Source organism: Panthera uncia, assembly GCF_023721935.1.
Source record: "Panthera uncia isolate 11264 chromosome C1 unlocalized genomic scaffold, Puncia_PCG_1.0 HiC_scaffold_3, whole genome shotgun sequence".
Taxonomy (NCBI): domain Eukaryota; kingdom Metazoa; phylum Chordata; class Mammalia; order Carnivora; family Felidae; genus Panthera; species Panthera uncia.
The window spans coordinates 71,734,359-71,746,848 of NW_026057584.1; the positions used below are offsets into that span (position 1 = coordinate 71,734,359).

The 12,490-nt window shown below is 43.6% G+C and overlaps 1 protein-coding gene across 1 annotated transcript in view; it reads right to left on the reverse strand.

Annotated features, from left to right (window-relative positions):
- Positions 1 to 12,490, reverse strand: part of TANC1 (tetratricopeptide repeat, ankyrin repeat and coiled-coil containing 1) — a gene marked incomplete at its 5' end in the record, with an annotated part of 90,369 nt that overhangs the window by 9,482 nt on the left and 68,397 nt on the right. Inside the window, 3 exons of the mRNA XM_049616110.1 lie at positions 2,292 to 2,467; positions 2,791 to 2,914; positions 4,449 to 4,582. Of these exons, the coding sequence (XP_049472067.1) occupies positions 2,292 to 2,467; positions 2,791 to 2,914; positions 4,449 to 4,582 (434 nt within the window). The remainder of the gene's footprint in view (positions 1 to 2,291; positions 2,468 to 2,790; positions 2,915 to 4,448; positions 4,583 to 12,490) is intronic.

A 12,490-nucleotide genomic window follows, 5' to 3' on the forward strand; every position in this document is an offset into this window, starting at 1 on the left:
ATAAATCTTGAAGAATCTACAGGATCCTGAAGAGATATCTGCATAGCCACAGTAGACTATTGTAAATTGTGACTATTCACGATAGCCAAGAGGTGGAGTGAACTCAAGTGTTCACTGACAGGTGAAATGATTGACACAATGTGGCACAGACATACAGTGGAATATTATTCAACCTTAAAAAAGGAAATCCTGTTACATGCTACAAGGTGGATGAACCTTGAAGACATTATGCTAAGTGAAATAAAGCCAGTTTATAAAAGGAAAAATATTCTATGATTCCACCTGTATGAGGTACTAGAGTGGTCAATTCACAAAGTAGAATGGTGACTGTCAGGGACTGGAGGAGAGAAACAGTCTTATTTATTGGGTACAGAGTTTCGGTTTTACAGGATAAAGTGTGGATATTAGTTGTACAATAATGTTAAGTGTACTTAGCACCAGTGAACTCTTCACTTAGAAATGGTTAAGATGGTAACTTTTATGTTATGTGTTTTTAAATTACAATGAAAAAAAATTACCCTAGAATGCTAAGCTCCTTCACTCTTCCTAATGCTGACAAACTAGGATTTGGTAAGGCAATAGAAGCTGAAAAATAAAAGTATGGATATGTGAGGTTTAAACAGCTGTTTTTGAAAATCAACATTAAGTACAATTTACACTGTCCAGGAAATTGAGACCATTTAACACGAACATCACTGCCTTCTAAAAAGCATCAAGGCCCAGACATGCAGAACAAGGATGGCTTTTGTTCTAAATTTCATGGTTTCCAGAAACACAGTATCTCTCTGGCTAATTTGCACATTAGACATATTTAATTCTTCAAAAATGGTAAGTCTGAAGGAGCTGAACATTCCTTTAACACCTGCTTGGTGCCTGGGATGTGGAACTTGACAAAGACATGGTTTCTGCCCTGAAAGACATTTTGTAGTTCTTATATTACTAATATTTTATCCCTTCTTCTCTCAATTAAACATTTGGCAAAGGGATGAATATAGTGCCCTAAATATTTTATATTATTTGTATATTATTTATATATATATTTTATCTATATAAATAATGTGACATTATATCTATATGCATCTATATAATCTATATAAATAATGTGGTGTTGTCTAGAAATAATATAAACATATATATGAGCAGTTACTAATCAGATAATTATCTGGTTTATTTTTAATAAATAAAAATCAGCATTGTCTAGAAATAACAAATAATATATAATCTATATATATAATATAGATTATATATATTTATATATAAATATTATATATTTATCTCTAATATATAAATCTATATATAATATATTATATATTTATATCTATATATTTGTTATGTTTTATTTATGTTATTTATTTTTTATTTATATTATTTACATTATTTATATTATTTATGTTGTCTAGAAATATGTCTATAATATATAGATATAAATATATATAATATGTATATTATATATAGAAATATATATGTAAATATATATAATATAGATATATTTATATTATGTCTATATGTCTATTATGTCTATATTATAGACACCATATAATCTATAGATATATATCTCTATTATATTTATATATATTATTTATATTATTTCTAGACTGCCACATTTTTATTAAAAATAAACCAGATAATTATCTGATTAGTAACCGCTCATATATATATAAAAAAGTGATTTTTTTTTTTTTAATTTTTTTTTTTTTTCAACGTTTTTTATTTATTTTTGGGACAGAGAGAGACAGAGCATGAACGGGGGAGGGGCAGAGAGAGAGGGAGACACAGAATCGGAAACAGGCTCCAGGCTCCGAGCCATCAGCCCAGAGCCTGACGCGGGGCTCGAACCCACGGACCGCGAGATCGTGACCTGGCTGAAGTCGGACGCTTAACCGACTGCGCCACCCAGGCGCCCCAAAAAAGTGATTTTTAAATGCTCTGTAGAGGAATTCTATTTATATGGGTTACTAGAAGAAAATAAAACTACACACACATTTGTGTATATATATACACACACACACACACACACACATACATATGTTCAACATATGTTTGAAGACACAGTTTGTAATCATGTATCTTGAAGGTTTTAAGAGTCTATTAAAATCTTTACTAAAATTCTGCCACAGACTGAATGCCAGAGAATTAGAGAAAAATGAAAGCTACCCCACAGCACACAAGTCCACACTGACCACACTCAACACGGCCTCACATGCACTCTGGGAATAATTCAACTCCTGGGTTTCTCTGCAGCACTGGCCTGGTGTGCAGGTGGAGTGTGTGACCACCTGCGGGGTACCTACGGTCTCTGCGTCACCGTAGAAGGCGGCCAGGTCCAAGGGAGTGCGGCCATTCTTGTCCGTCTGGTCTATCTCGGCTCCTTCCTCAACCAGAAACTGGACCACTGCCCTGTGACCCTTCAGACAAGCCCAGCTTAATGCTGACAGTCCCTCTTTGTCCAGAGAAGAAAGGGCAGCACCTGAAAGAAAAGCCCATTCGCAAAACATGAGCTCAGTAAGACAAAGCCCAGAAGCCAATCGATTCACATCTGCAAACACCTGGCCTGACTGGTGGCAATCAAGCCTGTGATATCTGAAGCTGGCAAAATGGTCACCACCGCTGAAGCTGAGTAATAGGTATATATGTCTACTACGTATTCTTTCTACTTGTGTGTGAATCAGAGAATGTCCGTAACAAGAAGACTTTTCAAACTTGAATTGAAAAGCACTGCCAGTGGGTCTACCAAAGCTCTTTTCTTTGTCCATTCCGAAGAAACCTCTGCAGGGGCTCCCATGCTGCTACCTTTTGAAAGGAGAAATTCCACGGTGCTCAAGTGTCCTTCACAAGCGGCCACCATGAGGGGCGTCCGGCCCTGCTTGTCACTTAGGCTCACATCACAGCCACGGTCCAAAAGTAATCTAACGATCTGAAAGAAACATTGGAATTACAATCTCCCTGCTCCACTTTCAATCATGTGCTCTCTACCCAGGCAGGTTTTCCACACTTAAAAGCAATAAAGGATTCCTTCTTCAAATGCCTCTTTACATGTGTGATTTGTAGGGCCCGTGCCATCTTTCCATTGTATTCCTTTGAACAGAATCTTCTTCCAAATATGTACTTTTTTTTCACATACTCAATTACTATAGCTGTAAAACATGCACATACAAGGCATGCACAGTAGTAATGTGGAGAAGGGGAGATACCAGTCACAATCAAGTCATGACCAGACAGCCACAATGCGGCTTATGGGATCACTGGGCAGAACTAAAGGAAGGGGCAAAGGTCCTGGGTCCCAGGGTGATGATCCTGCAGCTACACTCCCGTAGGAGGGTGGGGGCTGCAGGAAAGCATTCACCCACCACACCCCCAAGCAATCTGCTTTTCTAAGCCTCCCAGCTTAGTGGATGGCTTGACCTTCACAGAAGATAATTTTTAGCAAAGCTTCCTGGAAGACATTCCCAGCCTCAGCTCTGTGCCTTCAACCAGTGCATGGCAATAAGACTGGGGAACACAAACAAAAAACCAGAGAGGTGTCTCCTACAAATACCATCACAGTGAGTGCCCTCTGGCACAGCATTAGTTATATGGCGACAACAGAAGGTGGAGTATTCCCATTGCTTTCTTGTTCTTGAGACACTGACAGATGCTTTCCAAACCTCCCCATGACTTAGGAAGTACTGAGACCAGGAGAGAGGATTAGCTAGGGCATCAGATAGACATTATGAGGAGAACAGGACGCAGATGTTACAAACCAAGCTCTTGGAAATGGAACTGAAAAGCCAATCTTGGTGGAGAGCACTGGTAGCTCCTAACAATTGCACTAGCATCATGATTCCGTGATGTAAACTTGGGTCTAGAAAATTCTTCCTATAATGTATGTAGTAAGATCCATTTGTGTGCAGCTTGACTGTAACCTCATACCAGGCATGGGGTGGGTACGTGGCTACTATTTGCAAAATGAATAAATGAATAAATGACTGTTCTCGAAGATCTCCTATGCCCCTAAATTAGAGGCAATGGGCCACTCCTCACAAAAGAAACCAGGCTGAATCACAGTCCTAGACCAGAGAGAAAATGTTTCCTTTTCTAAAGAGCATAAGAGAACCACTCTTCTTCCAAGTGTGCTGGACAAATGGGTCACAAAATCACGACAACAAGTATGTTACAGCAAGTCTTCAGTTCTCATGACAGAAAACTAACCCTCCCTGGTTAAAAGGAGGCAGCCGCTGGTCTCCCCTGGTCACCAGCCTTGCTCCCAGTTAGGTTACCAGCCTACAATGGCTGACTGCACTAGCCCGTCAAATGTTGGCGGTTATCGAGTAGAACTGACAGCACAAGCAGCAGCCAAGAATGTGAAAAAGACAGGGTCAGGGGAGCCGCATGTGGCCCCTGGGGAGATGGGCGCTAGTGAGCTCTATCCCACCCACAGTTTCCGAAGCCTTCGGGGGCCCACCGGGTACCTGCCAATGCCCCTGGCGTGCTGCACAAAACAAAGGTGGGACTCCTCTCCTGTTAGTCTGAGACACAGCAGCTCCGTGCTCCAGCAGCAGCTCGCACACCTCCAGCTTCCCTCTTCCAGCAGCAGCAGTCAGGGCTGAGGGAAGGTCACAGGGCAGAGGGAGTCTGTTAGTGTGTGGTAGCTGAAGGGGGCCACAGATTCTTGGATAGTCCTCCCACTGCCAGGAAGGCGGTTCTGCACCCTTCCCTGCGTCCCTGGATCTGGGTGGGCTCTGTGACAGCTCTGACCAATGCAACACAGAAGGAATGACGACATGCCAGTGTCTGGGCCAGGTCCTGAGATGGGGAACTTCTAGTTCTCCTCGGAACACTCATTCTTGGAACCAGCTGCCATGGTGGGAGGAAACGCAAGTGGCCCTGTGGTGACACTCACAGGGAGAAGCACCCAGGCCTGTGTGTGGTTGACAGTCCCAGGTGAGCTCCCAGCAGCCAGCCAGCAACAAACTGGCAAGCATGGGTGTGCACCATCCTGATAATGGATCCCCAGACAGAGTCTTGCTGCACCAGGTAAAGCAGGTGAGCAGAGGTGAACCATCCCTACCAAGCCCAGTCCACACTGTAGATTCAGGAGCCACTATGTTTTTATTTCATTGTCTTGTTTTGCTTTTTTTGTCCCTCCACCCACAGCAAGAGATAATCAGAATATAGTGCAACACACACACACACACACACACACAAAATCAGTAGTATTATCCAGCCCAGCCTCTTACCTTAAAGTCATAAATTTCAATCAGCAAGAACTAGTAATTACTGAGGCAGTCAAGGGCATATCAAATCATTCCTGTCTATACAGAGCTTAGAATCTCTATAACCAGTCAAGATGCTGGATTAAGAATGTCAAGAAAGCAAGAAAAGGGAATCTGATTGTTGGGGGCCTCGAGTGCTCAGGTAAATAGCCTAGTGCGATACTGAGCAGCAAGTGGCCGCTGGTAGTAGCGATGTTCTAGGAAAGTCAGCCAAGGATAAAACAAAAATAGAATGGAGGGAAAGAGAATACATTGGAAAGATTCTCATGATGCCCCCACTTCAGTAATTATGCCTCCTCACCCCCGTCCCAGGCCATGATTCCTGATGAAGAGTAGTAAAAAGAGGGGTTTAATTGGATGAGCGTTCTCTGCTATGTCACATGAATGATCATCTAGAGGAAAGGATGGTCACAGATTCCAGGGACGATCCCAAGCCAGGACAACAAGACAAGTTTCAGTGGAGGACAGGACAGGAAGGCGCTGGGGAGGAACGACACCTCAGGAGGGAGCACTGACAATTCAGATGAGGAAGGAGAAGGCTGAGTGTGGTACTGTGGCTCTATTCCTGCTGCCTGCCTAAGACAACGTTGTCTCAGCCTCACACTTACACATGCCCGGCTTCCAGAACAGATCCAGTGTTGCTACAAATCAGTAAGACCTCTCAGTATGAAAATCAGGAAAACACAGTACAAGGCCCTTCACCAAAGGTGAAGTCCAAGTGATAATGAACTTATGAAAAGTACCCAGCCTCGTCAGCAATCCAAGTAATTGAGAAATGGATACGGTCACACACACTGCTGGTTGGAGTAAAGATATCCACATCCCATCGCACAGCAACCCCACTTGCAGACACGTGCCTGGAGATGCCCTTCTAGGGCACTGAGAGATGTAGTGACAACAGCCACAAACTGAAAACAGCTCACATGGCCATCAACAGTGGGGTGCATCGAAGTACAGTGCAGCCCAACAATGGAACACAGTACAGCAAGAACAACAAACGCCACACCACTGAAGGCAACACAAGGCACCAGTATCACAAACTTGTCATCAGTTCAAAGAAACAACACACAAAGGAACATGCACGGTGACTTGGTCATACGTAGCACACATACCCCACCGCAGCAGGGCACCTCCTTTTAGAGGGCAGCCTGGCTCCACTGCAGACCGCAGGGTCTGTGTCCCATTCTCCTGGGCACCTAAGGGAGTCAGGCCTAGGGGACCCAAGTGCTCACAAACCCTGCTTTCCACATGCACATCTCCATCCTTCTGTCCTCCTCAGACCCCTCTCGGGACAGACAACCACACCTACTCCACCTCCAGTCAGCCTGACCACAGTTCAACCCCAGGAGCCACATGTGCACAAGCATGTAAACCTGACACCTGGGCCTGATCTGCCTGTGAGAAGAACAGTTCTTCCAAGAAACAAAGAAGTCTCCTCGGACTGTTCCTGGGACACAGTGCAGTGGGGCCAGAGACTGTTCACACAGAGGTGCCACAGCTGCTCAGCAGATCACCTGAGTTTCCCATCTATCCCAGGGACCTGTGCCCTAGGAAAGTGAGGAAGATGGCAGGACTCATGAGCAAGTGAGTGAATGTGCCAGGCCGGGGCCCTAAAGATGTGAAGGTCAGGCTGTGGAAGGTGGTGTAGAAAGCAAGCCCTCTCCTTCTGGAAAGGCAGTGAGCGCTCACTTTGCTTCTGGCCCTAAGTCCCCTGAGGCAAGGAATGTGTCACCAGAGCAGCTTGTCACTGGGCAATCTTAATAATGCTTTCCTGTCATCATCTATCCAAAGAATTTCTTACAACTCTAAGAAGGGCCACAGTTAGCAGCTGCCATCTGCACTGCTGATTTTCTCAAGACAGAGACGAGGGTCTCGACTGCAGGTGCCATTCTTACCTGGGTTACCCTAAGAGGCTCACTGCCACTGACCATACATCTTAACTCGTACGGAATTTGTAAACAAACACCATAAAGAGAACAGTATTTGTATCAGTTTTATATACTGATGCCCTGGGGTGGAGGTGAGGGTTCCCATACCCAGAGTATCTGAAAACCAGTGGCCAAGGGGATCCTGTCTATACTATAGAGTCTAAACTAGCAGGCCCTGGCCCCAGCTGTCCCAGGCATGCCCAAGATAGTCCGTTCCCGCCATGGTGTTAACGTTAATGATTCCTAAATAACACAAGCTTTGGGGCACTTTTTAAGAGTGTTATCTGGATGGATCGGAACACGACCAATGAGCAGCTCAAGAGATGGAAGTTCTGGGCAGTGAGACACCTCTTGGACCTGCTGACCTCTGTAAGCCTCCTCCAATTAGGGATCTCCTCCTCTCCCCTCCTCTGGTCACAGCTGACCACTGCAAGGAAAGAATGAACGAAGGAACGAATGAATGAATAAATCCACACACACACTGCAGGCAGGGTCATGGCCAGCAGATATGCAGGACAGCCTGGGAAGGAACAAACTCAAGGCACTTCTGTTTGATGAGGTCCTGAAGCAGCAGGGCCTCACTAACATTCCATTATCTTCTATTTAGTAAACAAGTTTCATCTGTATTGTAAATGGGGCCTTTAAATCCGGATGTCTGGTGCAGCTGCTACTGAATTTTTGCAACAGCAGCACATCAGAAATGACAGCCCAGCACTAAAAATAGGGCCGTGTGTTTTATGGAGGCGCCAGAGAAGCCAGAAGTTGGAGCAGCTGATGAGCGGATGAGAGCGCCACCCCAGGCCTGGCGACAGAGCTGGATTCCCTTCTCTTCCTTTACAGCCAGACCTGCTGTGCATTTGGTGATTAACTTCCTTTTGAGATAAAGCACCTATATGCACAGGCTGAAAGAGCGTCACACAGTCTGCTCTGGCCTAACACCGCCCACGCTGTGCACATCAAGTCCTAATGAGGCGCTCTCCTTTTCAAGTGATGTAGGTCAATAGGACCTGTGTTTTCCTTTTTTACTCCTATGAATACTTTTGGCCTCATCACTCAAAACCCCTGAGGCTAGAGGGCACCTCAAGTTCCAGCAGCCACAGATTTAAGGACACCAGATTGAGAAACAAGCAAGACTGAAGAACAGTCAACCACATGCTGAAACAAACAAAATCAGGCAAGACTCTGCTCAGGAATTCCAACTATTCTGCTGAAAAGGCTGACCTCTGAGCTGACCACCAGACTCTAATGAGGGTCAGTGCACTCTGTGTGGCCAGAAGAAAAGAGGGGTGGGGGGAGACAGGAGGAGCGGGTGAGGCTCTGGCAGTGGGGAAATGCCTGTCTTCCGGCCAAAGAAATTCGGAGACGAAGGTGCGAAAAGACCTGGCACGAAATGGAGACTCTAAAATCAATGTGAGTGAACACATGGCACTTTTTATGACTCAAATTGGACACAATTTCTTTTACTTGCAAATTCCTTAACAAGATGGCACTTTTCTAATTAAATTCCCATGAAAGCATAGATCGTTTTTGGAAGATTCTGAATAATTGTACCTCAGCAATACTGTCCTGTCTTCAGAACAGGAGATTTGTCACAGCAGACATTCCTTTTAAGAAGACCCAGTTGACACCCAATATTACGAGCTTCCTGAAAACATCAGTTAGATCTGGTTCTTTGTAAAATGGATCATTTCCAGGAATCTTTTACATATTCAAGTTCTCTGGGCAAAGGTCTGATTTACAAACACTCAATTGTCAACTTGCCAGGAACGCAGTCATTCCACAAACAGGGCTGTTTATAACATTTTATGGCAGATCTGTCACTCAAATACACAGGCACAGGATGGCTGGCTTGAGGGTTTTAACAATGGATCATTATTCCCCTCCTCAGATGTTTCTGTCCCTAATTTAGAGACCTTGAGAGAAGGGTGACAGGTCAGTGCACACAGTGGCGGCTCCCACTTCCAGACATCGGCCTTTTCAGACACTCCTTACACATTGCCATGCCACCCTCCGAGGCCGGAGCGGAACACGTGAGCCCGACCGTCTGCACCTGCAAAGGGGCAGTCATGCTGGCCCAGATGGCTGACAGAGGGACATGGGCAGAGTGGCTCTGCTTTGCTTATATATTTATGTTTACTGGTGCAATTTATTTCCTAATATATTGACTTTTCCTGTCTGTCAGAAAAGTGAGTGGGGAAAAAAAAAAACCCAAAGTGCCAACATTTATAATAAGCAGCAGGATTCTCATAAATGTCATCTAGTTGCAATCAAGATGGAAACCATTAGATGTGCCACAGGCAGTGATGTTTGAACCTCAGCTGAAGGCTCTCTGGACAAACCCCACCCAACTGCAAAGGAGGAGAACAAAAGTAAAGAGTGTGCATGAAATGCTGGAAAATTCTCAGCTATTTTATCTAAGAGGTCAAATGTAATCAGGAATTTTATGATTTAAAAAAAAAAAAAATTCTTTGGGAATGGCAGCCTCTCTCCCTTGATTTCCAAAAACTGACTGGTTTAGAAGTTGTTATGGAGGAAGTTGACCCCTGCTGTGTTTGGCTTTGTTTTCTTCTGAGTATGGGCTGGGCTGGGCGGCCACCCTGAGGGCGTCTGACAGGCTAGCCCCAAAGTTCTCTGCCTGAATGAAAGTAGCACTAAACCCCAAACAAAAGGCAGGCAACACCCCCTTATCCACCTGCTAGGAGTAGGGCTAAGATTTATAAAAGCCAAACCCCACAGCCTTGCTCTGTTAGGCATTTGCTTCCTTTGTTCAGGGGATGGGAAGGCTTCCCTTAGACAGAAAAACAACTTCCTACAGCTATAAATTCTTCATCTCCACAGGGACCAGGCAGTTACTTAATGTAATTCTCAACAACATAAAGAGTAAAATGAAACACAATAAAGAGTGATTACTCTTTACTCTTACTGAGATCTCTTAGAGATTACTCTTTACTCTTACTCTATTACTTACTAAAAAATATCACTGCATTGAGGGATGAACCCCTCAAAAGTCTCTAGCACTCCCAGCCCTGAACAAAGCCCCGCTGGGTGGGCTCCGTGACCTTATGAACGGGAAGCCAGCACTACCCAGATGCTCAGAGAGTCTCCCAAGTAATGGCTGGGAACACCGTCCTAGGTCTGACCCTGCCTTAGTGTTCTCCATTTGGCAGAAGTCCCCCAGGAGGACCTGGGGGATGGAGGAAAGGATGGATGTTACCAAGCAACCGGCAACAACCGAGCATCACATGAAACGGTGACTCCCCATCACATCACGCCAGCTCCCAATGACCTACCTATGGAGGTTAAAACAAGGCAGGGGCCAAATCTAAGGAACCAGGACATTCCTGACGTGTGAAAAGTTCTGTAAAAACATGCTATCAATCTCTGTGTGATAATTAAAGACTAATTAAAGACGAAACATGAACCTCAAATTGCCAAGGAATTCATTACAGAAATAAAATTTATAATTGCCACTAAACAGGACTTCGCATGTAACCAAAAGTCATTGTTGTCCTTCGTTTCTGTAAAGTAACTGCAAACTAAGGTTCTATCACTTAAACATCCATTTCAATAATCTATCCAGACCAAATGTATAGTACAACTAAGTAACATTCAATAATTAATACTAATTTATCACAACCCTAGCAGCATACTGCATCTGTTGAACACTTAACAACTGCCAAGCTCTGGCTAAAATACTATGGGTGAATTTTTATTTAATCTTGATAAGAATCCTTTGAATTCAGTGACTGTCCATTTTATTGAGGTGAAGGAATTGAGTCACAAGAGTTACATGATTTTCCCCGAACCCACAGCCAATCAATATCATTCAGGAATTAAATCCAAACAGCTGAATGAATGAACCTGGATTCATGCTCTCAATCAAAACAGGAAAATCCTAACATATTTTAATATTATATCATGATACCTATAAAATGCTTTCTACACTGACACTTCATGGCCCTTTAAGTTCACAAATTCATTTAATATACAACTAACTTTTATGAGGTAAGTATTGCTCATCCTGGTTTTATAGATGAGGAAAATAAGGCCCAGAGAAGTTAATCAACTTGCCTAAGGTCACACAGTTAGTGGGAGGCAGAGGTAGGATTGAAGTTGGAGATCCTAACTCCTATGTTGTTGCCTCTGGGATGTTCCCCTGAAAAATATCCAACTAGGGGCACCAGGGTGGCCCAGTTGGTTAAGTGTCTGACACTTGATTTGGGCTCAGCTCATGATCCCGGCGTTGTGGGATCAAACCCTGCACTGGGCTCTGTGCTGTGCATGGAGCCTGCTTGGGATAGATACTCTTTCCCTCTCTCTCCACCCCTCCTTGCCCCTCCCACCACACCACACACTCGTGCATGCACACTCTCTTAAAAAATATATATGTGTCCAACTAATCAGACTATGAATGTTGTTTTAGATAAGAGTACCAGAAAACACTTTTCTTCTCCTGAAGAACTGTTAAGCCTTCTCCCACAGACAATAAGAATAATCTACAATGATTATGTTCCCTTCCAACTCTGGTCACATGGTATCCTAAGACCAAAACAGCTCAATCTAATGAACATTTAGGACACAGGAGCAGGAATATCTGTGCAAATTCTTGTGTCCTATTTCTGACATTTTTTTTCCCTATTCTTTTATGTATTATTTCAAATAAGTCTCTGCAAATCCTTTGAGGAATAATATGTACTATAAATAACAAATTCAATTTAGGAACAATTTCCTAAAACACGGACAACATAAATCACATTTCATACAGACTTTGTCCTAAAAAAAAATCAGAACACAGCTTTTCACAGCTGTCATTTCTAAAGTGTGATGAGAATGCTCACATTTTTGATAGACCCTCTTACACACCACGTTATTTAAAGCATATGTAATGTGTGGTTCTTCCTTCTCTCCTTAAAGGGCTGAGCATGCCCGAAGGAGGACAGTTACGTGCAGGACTCCATGCAAGGGGTCAGGGTTAAAGAGGGTATTTCCACAGATACACTCTATGCAAGTTCACATTCAGCCCAGAGGATGGAAGGAAGGAAGGATCCAAACACTTCAATAAGAATTTGAAAGAAACAATTATGATTTTTCTGAGGAAGTGCAGATGAACCATACATAGTTCTTCCAGGAGTGACTGAAATAACAAGCAACAGTGTTTGTAGGTAAAGGTGCTCTAAGCTACTTATATGTAGATGAGTACAAGTTTTTAATGCCAAAGGCATCTATTGTCTTTTAAGGAACAGTAGGGAATTAACACAAGAAGGATGGACTCTATGCACAGCAAAAGCACCATGAACAGAGTTCCAGTAG